Source organism: Rhea americana, unplaced genomic scaffold, assembly GCF_003343005.1.
Source record: "Rhea americana isolate MKP2758 unplaced genomic scaffold, rheAme1 scaffold_302, whole genome shotgun sequence".
In the NCBI taxonomy this organism is placed as follows: Eukaryota; Metazoa; Chordata; class Aves; order Rheiformes; family Rheidae; genus Rhea; species Rhea americana.
The window spans coordinates 342,074-355,468 of NW_028186427.1; the positions used below are offsets into that span (position 1 = coordinate 342,074).

At 36.1% G+C, this 13,395-nt stretch overlaps 1 protein-coding gene across 5 annotated transcripts in view; it reads right to left on the minus strand.

Annotated features, from left to right (window-relative positions):
- Nucleotides 1-13,395, minus strand: part of SLC12A7 (solute carrier family 12 member 7) — a 68,623-nt gene that overhangs the window by 31,863 nt on the left and 23,365 nt on the right. For all 5 annotated transcript variants that reach the window (XM_085309751.1, XM_085309750.1, XM_085309753.1 and 2 more), the window contains exons 5-8: nt 13,228-13,282; nt 9,899-10,029; nt 6,122-6,363; nt 3,631-3,842 (exon numbers count right to left, since the gene is read on the minus strand). In XM_085309751.1, the coding sequence (XP_085165877.1) occupies nt 3,631-3,842; nt 6,122-6,363; nt 9,899-10,029; nt 13,228-13,282 (640 nt within the window). The remainder of the gene's footprint in view (nt 1-3,630; nt 3,843-6,121; nt 6,364-9,898; nt 10,030-13,227; nt 13,283-13,395) is intronic.

The following is a 13,395-nucleotide window of genomic DNA, read 5'->3' on the forward strand; positions in this document are numbered from 1 at the left end:
TTGGCAAAGGTCACACCTCTTCAGTTTTGTATGATTCTGGCTTATAAATGGCCAAAAGATACGCATTCAAAAAAATAAGGATACTATCACATGCCAAGTTGCCTGGACTTGGCAATATTTACATTCCTTGTTCTTGAGTTTTGAGGAACAGATCAGAAAAGAAAAGCTACATAGCATGGACTTGAGAACTTTGAGAACAGCCTTAGACAACAATTGAAGACTCTGCTGCTCATGGTGAAGGTATTCTACCTGCTGACCAAAGCAGACTAGTCAAACTCCAGATGAAAAGGAACAACAATGGAAGAAGAGAGAAAAAATGAACATCACAAAAACCCCAAAACCCCACCCACATCACACCCCCAAAACCACATCCCAAGAAGAAAATGCACACCCAACAAAAGCAAACAAACTGGTCTAGATCCCCCCAAAAAACATTAAGGATGCTGGTCTGATGAAGATGAATAGGTCAAAGATCCAGCAGCGTTTGAAAGTTTACATTTATGGGAACGTTGGTTGTGCCCTTTAAGATGATGAGAACACCGGAAGTTGATTCTTAAAATTTTAAGTTAAGGAAAATAATCTTATGTGCTAGGAAACAAAGTAAGTGTTCAGCCTCGGTAAAGACCCCTTTCTAACAGAAGTATTACAACCAATATGAATGAAGCATGAATGGAATTAGGCACAAAAAAACATAAGAAACAAAGTTGAACAAAAAGGTAGCCATTAATTAATACAGAATACCGCATATATTCTTCCTCTTCACTTGACTGAAATAACTTATCAATCTAAAGATAAGCTGAGGATTAGAGCCACTAAAGAAAGAGTTAAGGAAGACAAGAACTGTCAAACTCTAATTTCACTAAATATTTGAGGAGTGAAGTAAAATAAGTCAAGATCTCCAAAATACTATCCACTCCCTAAAGCGTTTAACAGGTAAGTAMAAAATCAGTTTTGTCACTGCTGATTAAAAAGAGCTCTAGGGACCTAGCGAGGATTCAACAGCCAGCATCCCTTGTTTCGTGTTACACAAGTGATGCTGGCCAAATCACTTGGATTCACATATCTTTAATTGTGGTTGTGATGGTAAAATAGAGATTTTATAAAATAGAAAATCTCCTCCCTGTTTCAAGATACCTCATCAAGCTTTATCATCTTGATTTCCTACACATTTTCAAGGGGCAATAATCCAAGTAGACTTGGAAGCAAAGCTGAAGAAATGGGTTCATTTTCCAAACAAGTCCAGACATTTTTAGGATGATGAGTTTCCCTTCCAGGTTCGTTCATGGGTTGCCAAGCCTCCTCAAATAATTAAGACATACAAACAGTATCTGATACTGTGCATCTACACTCCTAAAGCACAGTACCATGCTACCATGAAGCAGAGAAGTGTTGAAGAAAGTTGTTTCTAGAATTGTTTCATTATTGTTAGGACCACACCCAGGTATGGTATCTGAGTATTCACAGCCACAGTCAAGGCTCAAGAAATTTAAAAGTGCGAAGTTGGCAGCAGTAAAGTCAATCAATCAAAAATGAAGTCAAGTCCTCAGTGCAGACGAATCTTCCTCGAGGAGTCTTTTGCCAGTTGAGTTCAAACTCACATTGCATACTCAAATGGGTGCTCGTATGCAGCAAGCAGGACAGTGTTCTTCTAAGGATAGTGAGAGACCTGAGCATYGTAATTATGAGTTTACCTAGGAATGCACTGCTACCCAGGGACTGGAATGTGACAAATACAAAGTCAACGTTTTACAGGAGTTCCAGAGAAATAAGAAAACTAAAGGTTCACAAGTAACATCTGCACATGGCCAACTGATAGCAACAATAGCAATGAATAGAAGGATGGGTATTTTGGGATAATAAACAGGGGTATCATCTCCTAATTCAGGCAAAATTGGCATCTATTTACACTGTTCACAAGTTCTGAGGAACTGGGAAAGACTAAGCATCACTTCTGCAAAAGGGAGTAGTACCTCAAGAGTAATCAATTATTTAAGGGAAATGTAAATGAAGGAGATTTGCTTAGTTTAGTCCACCTGGATTTCCCATGCTTTTGGCAGCTTCCTTGAGTAAGGAATCTTAAGGAACTGTAGGATAGGAGGAAGAATTCTCACATGTATAAAGAAATGACTCAAAGATGGAGAACAAGAGGTACATGTAAATTCAGTTTTACAATGCAGTAGCAGTCACCACCAAACTTCTGCAAGGGTCTGTCCCAGGATGCATGCATCCCAATGCAGTCACAAGCAGCCTGGAAAAAGGAGCAAGTAAGATGAAAAAGCTTGCTTGTATGCAGTTTTTCAAGGCTGTAGAAAAAAGGGTCAACTGCAGAAAAAAACTAACTAGAGTGTGCAAAACCAGAGTGGGCAAAACAAACTGATGAAATTCACTGTAGGTAAGTTTAAACCGCTGTTTTGCTTTCCTAATGTCACAAGTACCAGCTGAGACTTCCATGGAACTTTATGATGCCAAGACCTCATCAGCAATCATGAGGAGTTGACTCAAAGCTCAGTTTGAGGGATATGTCTTCCTATGTGCATCACTTGACTTAACTGTAGCAAAAAAGTAAGTATTTCCAAAGATGGAAAAAATGTAAAGTAGCATCAAAATACTTAAAAAAAAAAAAAAAATATTTAGAAAGCTAGTAGATATGCATGTGGTAAATTATAAAACACAGAACCATCAACTCTAAATTAAGTTTCTTATAACAAACATTCCACTGAAAATGATTTTGATTTTGAGGACGTTTTGTGTAATTTTATACACAAATTTAGACTCAAATTTAGACTCACTGCAGCCTAATCTTCATCCTGTGTCTTTGTATCTATATATACATACACACACACATATAAATACATATATACACACAGGTACATACACATACACACACTTTATATTGGTTCTTTCAAACCAGTTATCACAGTATTATCACAATTACCACAGCAAAAGTATGATCCCCTATTGCCTCATCTTCAAATGAAATTGATATTCTGATACCTCTTTTCCCTTCGTAACTTTTTAAAAAAGTTTYGTTATAAATATTCATTATAAAAATAGACATTTTCACAACAGAAACATCTTTTCTATATAATACTATCCATCACATGTTCAAAAGGAGTCTTACAACCCAACGTATTGCAATTAATTTGAATCCCAAGCTCCTGTAACTGTAAAGAAATGGAAACAGAAGGTCTAAATACCTTCTACAAAGTTTCCTGCTGGAAGGTTAGAAGGGGGAAAAAAAAAATCCACCCCCCCCCCCCCCCCCCAAAAAAAAAAAAAAAAAAAAAAAAACACTCACCACCAGCCACACACATCCAATTTCTCCCTGAACCCATCACTAACTTACTGGTAACACTTTTCTACCACTTTTTAATAGAATGGTGGCATTGGAAAAGTCCCTATAAAACACCACTGTTCCCCCAAATCAAAGCATTGAGGCTAAACTTCCAAAACTATGTAACTATATAAAAGCATTACAAGAATAAGCATGCTCCAGGCAGCATTCTGTCACACAAAGCAAATAAAAAGCTGAAGAACTAAATACCACAGGACCATCCTGTCACACTACTGGACAGCTACAGTCCAAGTTAATACTGTTCAAGATTTTTTAGTCATTGAATTCCACCTTACCTATAAGAACTCCACTTGTTATTCCTGGAATCCCTTGAATTTCGGATACATTATTGAGAGCAAAGTAGTCATCGCACGTGGCATTGAGCAATGAGCTATCACAGAAGAGACGCCACAGCCTTGTAGTTTTTGTTTCATTATTGCTTTCAGTAAATTTGGCACAGACATCAAAGCCGCGTTTTGACAGTGTACGGTTCCCAACAAGACAGATACTACAAAACAAAACCATACAACAGTGGTTCCTTCAACAGAGCATTGCACATTAAACCATTTTTGTCCAGACCTCTTCAGAAACTCTTCAGTTAGAGCACCTATTTTATGGGCTGTACAGCATTTACTAAAACAGTATGTAGTTTCTTCTATTTTACTGTATATTTAAAAAAAGTAGTAATGTTTACAACTTTCTGCTTTATTCAGAGTATTGACAGCTGCTTTGTCATTTATTCTTCAAAAAAATCAATCAATTCAAGCAGCTTAATCTGGAGACCATGATACACGCACTTTCACAAACCTAGACATAACATGTCAAACAAGTGACACTGAATAACAGGAATATTTCAATGTAATGAGTCTGACCAAAAAAAAAAAAAACCCAAAAGTAAAATCAAGTAAATGCATCATGCACTTTTCCAGAAAGTGCAAACACTTTAGAACACCCTCAAAAGTATTAAAAATCTGGAAGAAAATAAACTAGTAGGGTTAAAAAACAAAAACTAAACACACTGTTAGCAGAAGTTTAACACCCCCCCACACACACCTGTATTTGCAGCACCAAGCTATTTATCACTTACAGGGGAAAGAAAACTAGAAAACTCACAATGCTTAATAGCAAAGAACATGAATGACTTGGAAACAATATTTCTTTGCATAAGTTTTCACTACACAACAGATGTTCACAAGCCATCTACTCCAGACTTGCTTGATAACAAAATACTACAGAACGTAAAAGATGAAAAAAGGAACATCAAATAAAAAATTTTATGTTGGGCAGTTAAGTCAAAATATACGCGTATTATACATCTAATATTTCTGGAAGAGCTCTGTTAGGAAGCTTGTGACAAACAGTATAAACATGCCACTTGTCACTGAAGGGGTATCTAAACCAGGCAGCATATTGACTAAGTCCAACATCCCATTTCCAACAGCCATCAAAAGCAGCTACCTTTGGAATTGTACAGGGACAGAGGAAGCTCAAAGAAATATTTCTTCTGCAGAACACTTGCAGCTCAGGGACCTCCTTATCTGAACACAGTGTCTTTGTATCTAATGTTCAATAGAACTTGAAGCGACTGCGTTCACTTTATCCTAAATTCTCTTCCTAATAATACCTATTACATTTTGGTTTTTGGACAGAAGATGAATAATAAACTAATGTTTTCTTAGAACAATGCACTAGAGTACCTAACTCTCATGCCCAAGCAGCAAGGTCAACTCAGAGCCCATCACCAATACTGTGAAGTTAATGCTTACTGAATTATAAAATAAAGTTATCTGTCAGATCCTTATACAATTCTTTGTAGTCAGCTTTCATTATCTAAAATAACTTAGTATAATCAACAGGTGTTGTCATCTTGTTGTTTTCTCCTTCCTATGTCACTTCACTAGCATAGCACAGATTTCAGAAGCAATCACAGACAGCTCATACAAACCTACACTGCACACACATTTTAAAGAAATTCCACACATGCACCAAAACACCCTTCCACCTAACTCAGATAAAGCTTATATAAACCAGCTTTACATCATTTTTACAGAGTCCATAAATACTGCTTTAATGGCTCAATGTGAGGCAAACATCTCCAAGTGCTACAGGAACTGTAACAATCAATCATACAGCAAAAGATAACTTACGCTCTTCATAATAGATGGCACCTGGCAACAGTAATTCCTAAGCTCTTCCATTAATGGGTTAAGCAGCAACAGGTTTAACCCACTAATGGGTTAAACAATGTTGAGAAGCAATGTGTGTGTGACAACAATAACATTAAGTTTTAGTAACCAACGATTTTCATATTAAAGCAATTTTTAAAATGCAATACTTCTGATTATGGGGGAACATAAGCTTCAAAAAAATCCCTCACGATAAAGAAAGCTTGAAAGAATGTTACTTTAGTAATTATGATTCACAGCTATGTAACTGATGTTTTTACTTGTTCTGCATCTTTTTAGTTTTTACTTCTCTATATAAAGCAGCTACATTTTTTGTCAGCAAAACCACTTTTCTGTTCTTTAAATGTGAATGGAATAAACACTACTAACCTTAACCACCAAAGAATATTTTCCAGAGCGTCACAGGTCTTAACAATGATATGAAAATTCAAATCAGTATTTCAAGGGAACAAAAAAAACCATGAGCGCCTAATAACCACATAAAACCTACCATTGAAGCCATTATGCTTATATTTCATTTTTCAGCTAACATTTAGAATGTTTATAGTAGAGTTTTTTWAAAAAAAATAACCTACAGTACTTAAAATGGTGTATCACTTACGGGAAGTCTGGTGGGTCAAAAGCAGTTTTAATAACTCCCGCATATATGGCAATGATGGAAAGAATCACGCAGGCAAGGAAGACCAGGGCAAGTTTGTTGACATACTTGACTCCCACAAAGACTACAATGGCCATCAGAATGATAATACATGTTCCATAAACTCTCATGTTGTTCAGCATAGCCCCTGTTTCTTCACCAGCCTCTTCCGCTTTAAATATAGCGGCACTAGGTGAAATGTAGGTCTGCAAGAGATAAGGTAATTTGAAAACTATCACAGAGGTAAGAATGAGCATTACAGGAAGAACCAAGCTTGTGAACTTCAAAATCTAAACTTCTATTACACTATCATCAGCTTTATTCTTTCAGATATCAATTCACCAAATAACATGGATTTTAAACAGAGAAGAAAGCTTTTTATTTGCAGAAATAAGTATCTTCACACAGTTCTGGTATGACGAAACATTAAGAAGTTACTTCCAAAGTTTTTTTCCACTATTACAGACAGAGCTATTGCCATAGGTTATTTTAAAGTATAATGAAGCTTTAACTAAATGTCCTTTCTGTTACCCTCCTCCCAATACAGCTATAATTAAAAACTAGTTTGAAAACTGGCAGGTATACRAAGTGACATTCTCAGCAAGAAGTAAAGTAAAATAAGAATGACTGGGGCAGAGGACAGAAAGGAATGATGATGATCTCCTGAGAAAGTATCATACCTTGGGAGATGCTTAAAAATAAACAAATAGATAATAATGATAAAATAAAAATCCAGATAGCTTTTCTCCTTTCTGACGATTCCTACCTCACATGTAAATTCACATCCCTTGTGGGGGAGTCATTAAGGCTGGAGGGGAAAAGGACCAAGGCAAGGTGCTCTTACTGATGATACCCATATCACCACCATCATAGCAGGAAAAAAAAAAAAAAAAAAAAAAAGAAACACACACGCACACTGGAGGCAAGCTCGGAAACTCTGCATGGACACCACCAGCATGGAGTGCAGGAACCTCCACGGAAGATCAGAAAAATTGAGTGAGCCTCGCAGGATTTTAAGAGTTATTGCTTGAGATAATTAAAGTCAACGTGATTTGACATTTTATGTCAAAAAATACAAGTAGTTTCTATATCACAGGCCTCTCAGTCTCTAGAGACTCTGAAGATACCATGTTAATATATTAAATAAAGTGCACTTCTGTGAAATGGCTGTGCTGAAAGTCTCGCGACAAAGATCAGCTCAAACACTCAGCTCAGAGCAGACCTATCTTTAGAGCATTTGAAGCATTTGCTCATTAATAATCCCATTAGACAAATATGAGTTGGCACAGAAAAACTAAGCAGCATTAGATTTTCAAGGCTATATACCCTTTGCTATAGTTAAATTCAAATAACATAATTTAAACAAGTCAGTAATTGAAAAGCATTTTAGAGAGTTTACCCAAATGTAAAGTTTCAATAGTACAATTTCTTAGATTAGTTTGACGAAGCTTAGTTCTCTGTGACTATGACAAGGGTCTGTTCTGAGGTCGTCCATCTAATATGAGGCCTAAGCTTAGGGGAGGGAGAGGCTTTTACTTTGAATACGATAGACAAACCCAGCACATGTTTAACAGCAATACACAGACCAGCATGGCTGGTAATCAGAATGAACAGTGCACCAAAACCAGCCCTCAATGTTACATGGTGCTGGTGTTGTCACTGAAGATGGATGATCATGAGCTAACAGTAGAGATGAGGACCATTTCTAACTTAAATCCTGTTTTTTWAAAAATCAATAACATGAGGCAGCTTTGGTCACAGTAAGTGCCAAGGAGGATGAACTGGGAAGCTCATGAATTCTGTGGTACCTCTTGTCAATCTACAGTCTCTAACACCACACGTGATACTGAAGAACAGTCTTCAGCCCCTTCTGTATGAGGCAGGGCCACATAACTGGCCAATGCCGTACAGGCTTTCCTCCACGGCATTCTTATAGGACCTGAAATTTCAGTCAGTACTCTGAAAAGGACAAAGTGGGATAGGTTCTCAATTCCTATCTCATAGGAGATACACCCTTATTCTGGGAACCCTACTCTGATACCAAGTCCACAGACTTATCTTCTAGAAAAAGGATGTGTCCTCCAAGACCTTATGAAAGCATGGCTTAAAAGGACTTATGCCATAGTCACCCAGAGTATGTACCTGTCCAAGACAAATATAAAGCTGTCTAGACATGTTCACTGCTCATTATGGAGTGGTTAACATTCAAACAGATTCAAAGTCCTATAGCTGTGATTCCCATAACTAGAACAACGGAATTTAAAATTCATTCGGGGGAGGGGAGTAGAAAGCAAAAGGAAGATCCCTTTGTAGAGTAACTAAACAATTGTGCCTAGAGGCATGAAGCTTGTGACAAATATGGATGTTAAGAAGCTACAAAATAGAAGCTAGAGACAAACGATGGGAAATGCTAGGAAATCTGTATGTTCCTTAAGCCTCATGAGAGAACATGGGGAACAAAACTTCTTGTGCTAAACAAAGAGTTGGAAAAAAAAAAAAGAAAAAGAAAAAAAACCACACACACTTCAGAAGTGAAAAGGGAGCCTCCAAAGAAACAGGGAAATGGCTCTCAAAACGGAAAGATTAAAGTTTTAATTCTAAGTCTAAGGTTACTTAAAAGAATTATCATGTTTCTGTGTGTGTTTGGGAAAGGAGAAGGGAAATACAAAAAACACAAACAAAAAATCAGTATCACCTACAGATGCTGCTTTTACAAAGAGATTTCCCATCATGCAACATGAGCATGTGTGGACAGAATTTAAGGAAGCAAATGATTCTCCTGTATTTGTAAAATACACTAGTTTTTATAAGATATCTGACTTTACATCACCAAATCCAAATGGCAGATTCAAGGCCCTGGAAAAGTGGATTGCAATGTTAGTCTATGCTGACAATGCAATGTGACATTTCACTAAGGACTATTTCTTGTGCTGTCCTTTCTCATTTTTATACTACAGCTGACTAAATGCTACAAACCCACAGAATTAAATTTGAACATGTCTCCAAAGTCACATAACATTGATCTGAGTAATAATGTTGTTTTCTGAAAAATAGTAAAATCTTTTCTATTTACTTTTCCAATTTATTCTGAATTTCTGTAGGAGAAAGAGGGAATAAGATCTGTATGACAGAAACTTAGGATATATACAAATATTCCCCTTAAACACTGGAAATCTAGCAAACAAATAGTTCACAGCTGAACTCATGTGCCTACAGCAATGTTAGCGTTCTTCTGTTTTATTTTTTCCTCATACTACATTGTAGCCCAGTCCTAGACATACAAAAACAACAAGTCATTGCTTCTTCTTTCTCCTCCTATCCCAAAACCAAGTGAGTCTCATTAGAATTAGTATAATTTTCTTACAACTACATACGTGCACTGTAGTTGGGGTACAATGAGGTTTATGGGACCTTTAGCATTCAGAATGCATAAAAAGCTCAGAAACGTTGTATTAGGTACAAATTAATAAAGATCAGTTACTGAATTCTGGTGAATCTTTACTTTAAGTAAAAAAAGTCACATCAAGCAGTCCATTACTTTGCTTTTTTTTAATGCTTTTGTTGCTACATTTTGAGTATCTTAATATTTTTGTTCCACTTTGGAATATTTGAAAAAGCTTGACAAATTGGTGATCTTCAATACAAAGACAATCTAGAACATAATTTAAGCCAAGTACTTTGCTCTGTAGTCTCCCAAAACAGCACAAATACATTCAATTTTAAAGAGAAAATAGTACTTACCAATAGAATTTCAATGGTACCAAGAATGTACATCGCTCCTGCAAAGGTTGTACCCAAGTAGAAACAAAGTCCCACTGCTCCACCAAACTCTGGTCCTAAAGATCTTGAAATCATGTAGTAAGAGCCTCCAGCTGTGAATTTAACCACCCCCCAAAAAGACAAAAACAAAACTAGTCTCCAGACCTTCAGAATAGTGACAGTAGTACAGAAAAAGATATTGAGCAATTAACCTAGTTACATAACTGCAATAATCTTAGCATGTACATTTCCACCAGAAGGGTTCATTTTCACCAGAACGGTTTGTTCCAAGCCAGTATTCGGGCTCTATACTGGCAGTTAGACTGCACAATTCAAAGTGTATCTCCCTGCGGGCATTTCAAGGAAAACAGTGTTTTCAAAACAAACAGCACTTCCTTCCTGAATGCCCATAACACTCACTGCATCATAATTAAAGTAAAACCAGTAAGAAAATTAAATCAGCACAACCGAATGGCTTATCTTATTTGTCCAACAACAAGTTAAGGAAACACAACACACAGTGAGAGTAAAACAAATAAAACAAGCACACTAATACTTATCACACCAATAGACATTATTTCTTAGTATAAGCTAAATATTTAACTGGCAAATACTAAAGAATAGATTTTCAGTTTTTTCCTGCATTATGTAATTAATTCTACCTGCATCAAAAAATGGGACTGGAAGTTGTGCTCCACTTTGCTATTTTCCTTCTCTGAATAAGAATTTTGACAGCAATCAGAAGGCAGAAAGAGAGGGAATTTGTGAAATGCTTAGGATGATATGGAAGGTGCTTAAAATCTGATGTTTGCCAGAGGTAAACAAACATTACTAGAATATAGTCACGTACAACTTATGCTAAACTAGGAATAACCAGGCAAAAAGCATTTGAAGTGCAGTATATTGTTTTGGAGCATTAAGCAATGCTGCTGAGAGTAAAATGGTTCCTCATCCTCAAACTACCTGGTAACAAAACCCACAAAGCACAACAGTTTTCAAAGAAATTGGCCGAAGGTAAAAATTTCAAAAAAAATTTTTATATACAATTAAACTCTTGAAATCTTCAGCGTCAAACGTTCCCACTGCTTTCCTCCCCCGACCTCAGCTTTCRCTCTCCCTGTAAAACACACTGTCCKTTCGCCGTGTTTGCTGACTGCACCCACGTGGGCAGCCATCACTACAGGCTGCATTATATCCAATAAAAAGTTAAAAGGGAGGGTTCATATCAAACTTTAGAAAGTGTCTGGAAGAAGATCTCTCCTCTGATAGAGTATATATCTGCCTAACAAGGAGGTTTTGATTTTCATTCAGAAAAATCTGAAACAAAATACAATAATACAAAAAATACAAACAAAAACCCACTAAAAAGGCCCTAAGATGAGAGATGACTTCCAGCAGGTCAAAACCTGATGAAAAGTTTCACTAAAAGCCCAGAAGCCAACGTTTATGTGCATTTATAGCAGTGAGGGCACTATGCCAAAACAAAACCCAAACAAGAGCACAGTTTGGACAGCAGCAGTTCTCAAATGCAGACAGCATCCCAAAACACGTATAAGAAATGTCAAACTATTTCATTAAAAAAAAAACACACATAAAAACACACAAACATAGATGCTTCGTTATTTCCATCCATGGTGTTTTTAAAGCAAGTTTGCTCATCACATAGAATTTAAATCTGCTATTCTGAAACATTCAGTAATGAAGCAAGATCACTGGAAGTCCCTGCTATTAACCAATAAAGCATTTAGTTTATAAAGGAATGTTTAATAAAACTGAAGGAACCAGGTGACAGTTCACTAGTCAGACCTTCTGTTCAACACAATTCTTAAGGCTTTCCTGAATGAAGTAGATTTTTCCAGCTAGATCTCTTCCAAAGGGAAGAGAAAAGAAGTTAAACATTCATGTCATTTATCAAAAACTCCCCCCCTCCCAAAGTCAGTAATAACAGATTCATTTCCAGTTACAGATGCATTAAGCATTCAGGATGTTTGCATTACTAATATTGATTTTTGCTTTTTAATTTACAAAGCAATAGAATCACTAGAAGTCTTCAGTGAAAATGAATTCGTCAGGAAAAAATTTTATAGTGATTATGAGAAATTAATGAATGGAAAAAGAAAGAGGTACAGTTCTTCACTAAAMCAGCAGTTCAGACACCTCTTAACTTGTTTAGTCTGCCAACACAGAGACAGAGAAGGGATATAACTGATCTGAATGAACAGTGCGCATGGAAACAGAAAACAGTGAGGAAAACCAGTTAAAACACAACCAGGTAAATCTTCTACAATAGATACTAAGAAGAGAATATATAGGCATAAACGAATCTAATGATCTTTAATTTCTAGCTTGAAGTTGCTCATGATCAAATAACAACCTTCCAAAATAACTTTCCAATGAGATGATGGGGACAAAATGTATTTTGTCTCCCTAACACACATTCTTTTTCTTTTCTGGGCACGAAACCTTTGCCACTTTCATTACAGGCATTTTTTTAGCATGATTTTTCTCATCTACTCACATACGTTAATTTTCCCCTGAGTTTTTCCATTTTTTTCTTATTTCCATTTCCATGCTTTTTTTAAGAAAAAGAAAAAAAAAAAAGCAATAACCCCTTACACACCTGGAGACCCTCAGTAAATGAAGATGAATTCATTTAAGAAGATATGTCTTTTCAAAACGTTTTAGGTAAATTGTTCAGAGTTCATAACACTGTCTGAACTCTGGTATTTCTCATTAAGATGCTGAAAAAAAATGGAAAAGATTAAAGAGCTACAAGAGCTAGCCTGCATCTAAAAAAAGTCAGTTTTATAACTGTAATGGAACAGCTTTATTTAGTTTATCCTGAAGAAGGTTAAAGGAGATGAGCATTATTTAGAGTGTTGATATGAAAAGAAGTTTTCTGCCAGCAGACTGCCTATTATAGAGAACAATGCAACTAGTTCTATTGTTCAGAAATAGAACCTCATCAAATGCTAGGGAAAAAAAAAGTTGTATTTGTATGTCTGGAAAAAAATCTACTTTGCATTAAGTTAAATCTCCATTTGTTCAAACAGAAACATGTGACTGATGACAAAAATACGTTCTATGGCCCATATTTCCCCAGAAGGTCCACTTAGACCACAGCTCACCTTTAAAAAAAAAAAAAAAACACCCTTCTAAAAGGAGACCAAAAAAGTTAGCACTTAAAAAAAAAAAATGCTTGGAGATTTGTATAACTATCTAAGACCACAGGAATTTCACATCACAGATTTGACCATGCATTATTAGTTTATATTTCAGATTTTTTTTTTTAATATATATATATGTATTACCTGGAACTACACCGTTTGTTGCTATTGCACTCATTGAAATAGCAGTCAGCATAGTCTGTGTAAAGAATAGAGAAAATTTAACAGACTAAGTGTTTTTTTGGAAAATGGTACAAGAAATCAATGACCAAAGGAAACTAGGAAATAAAATATCTTTGCATGAACTGTTAA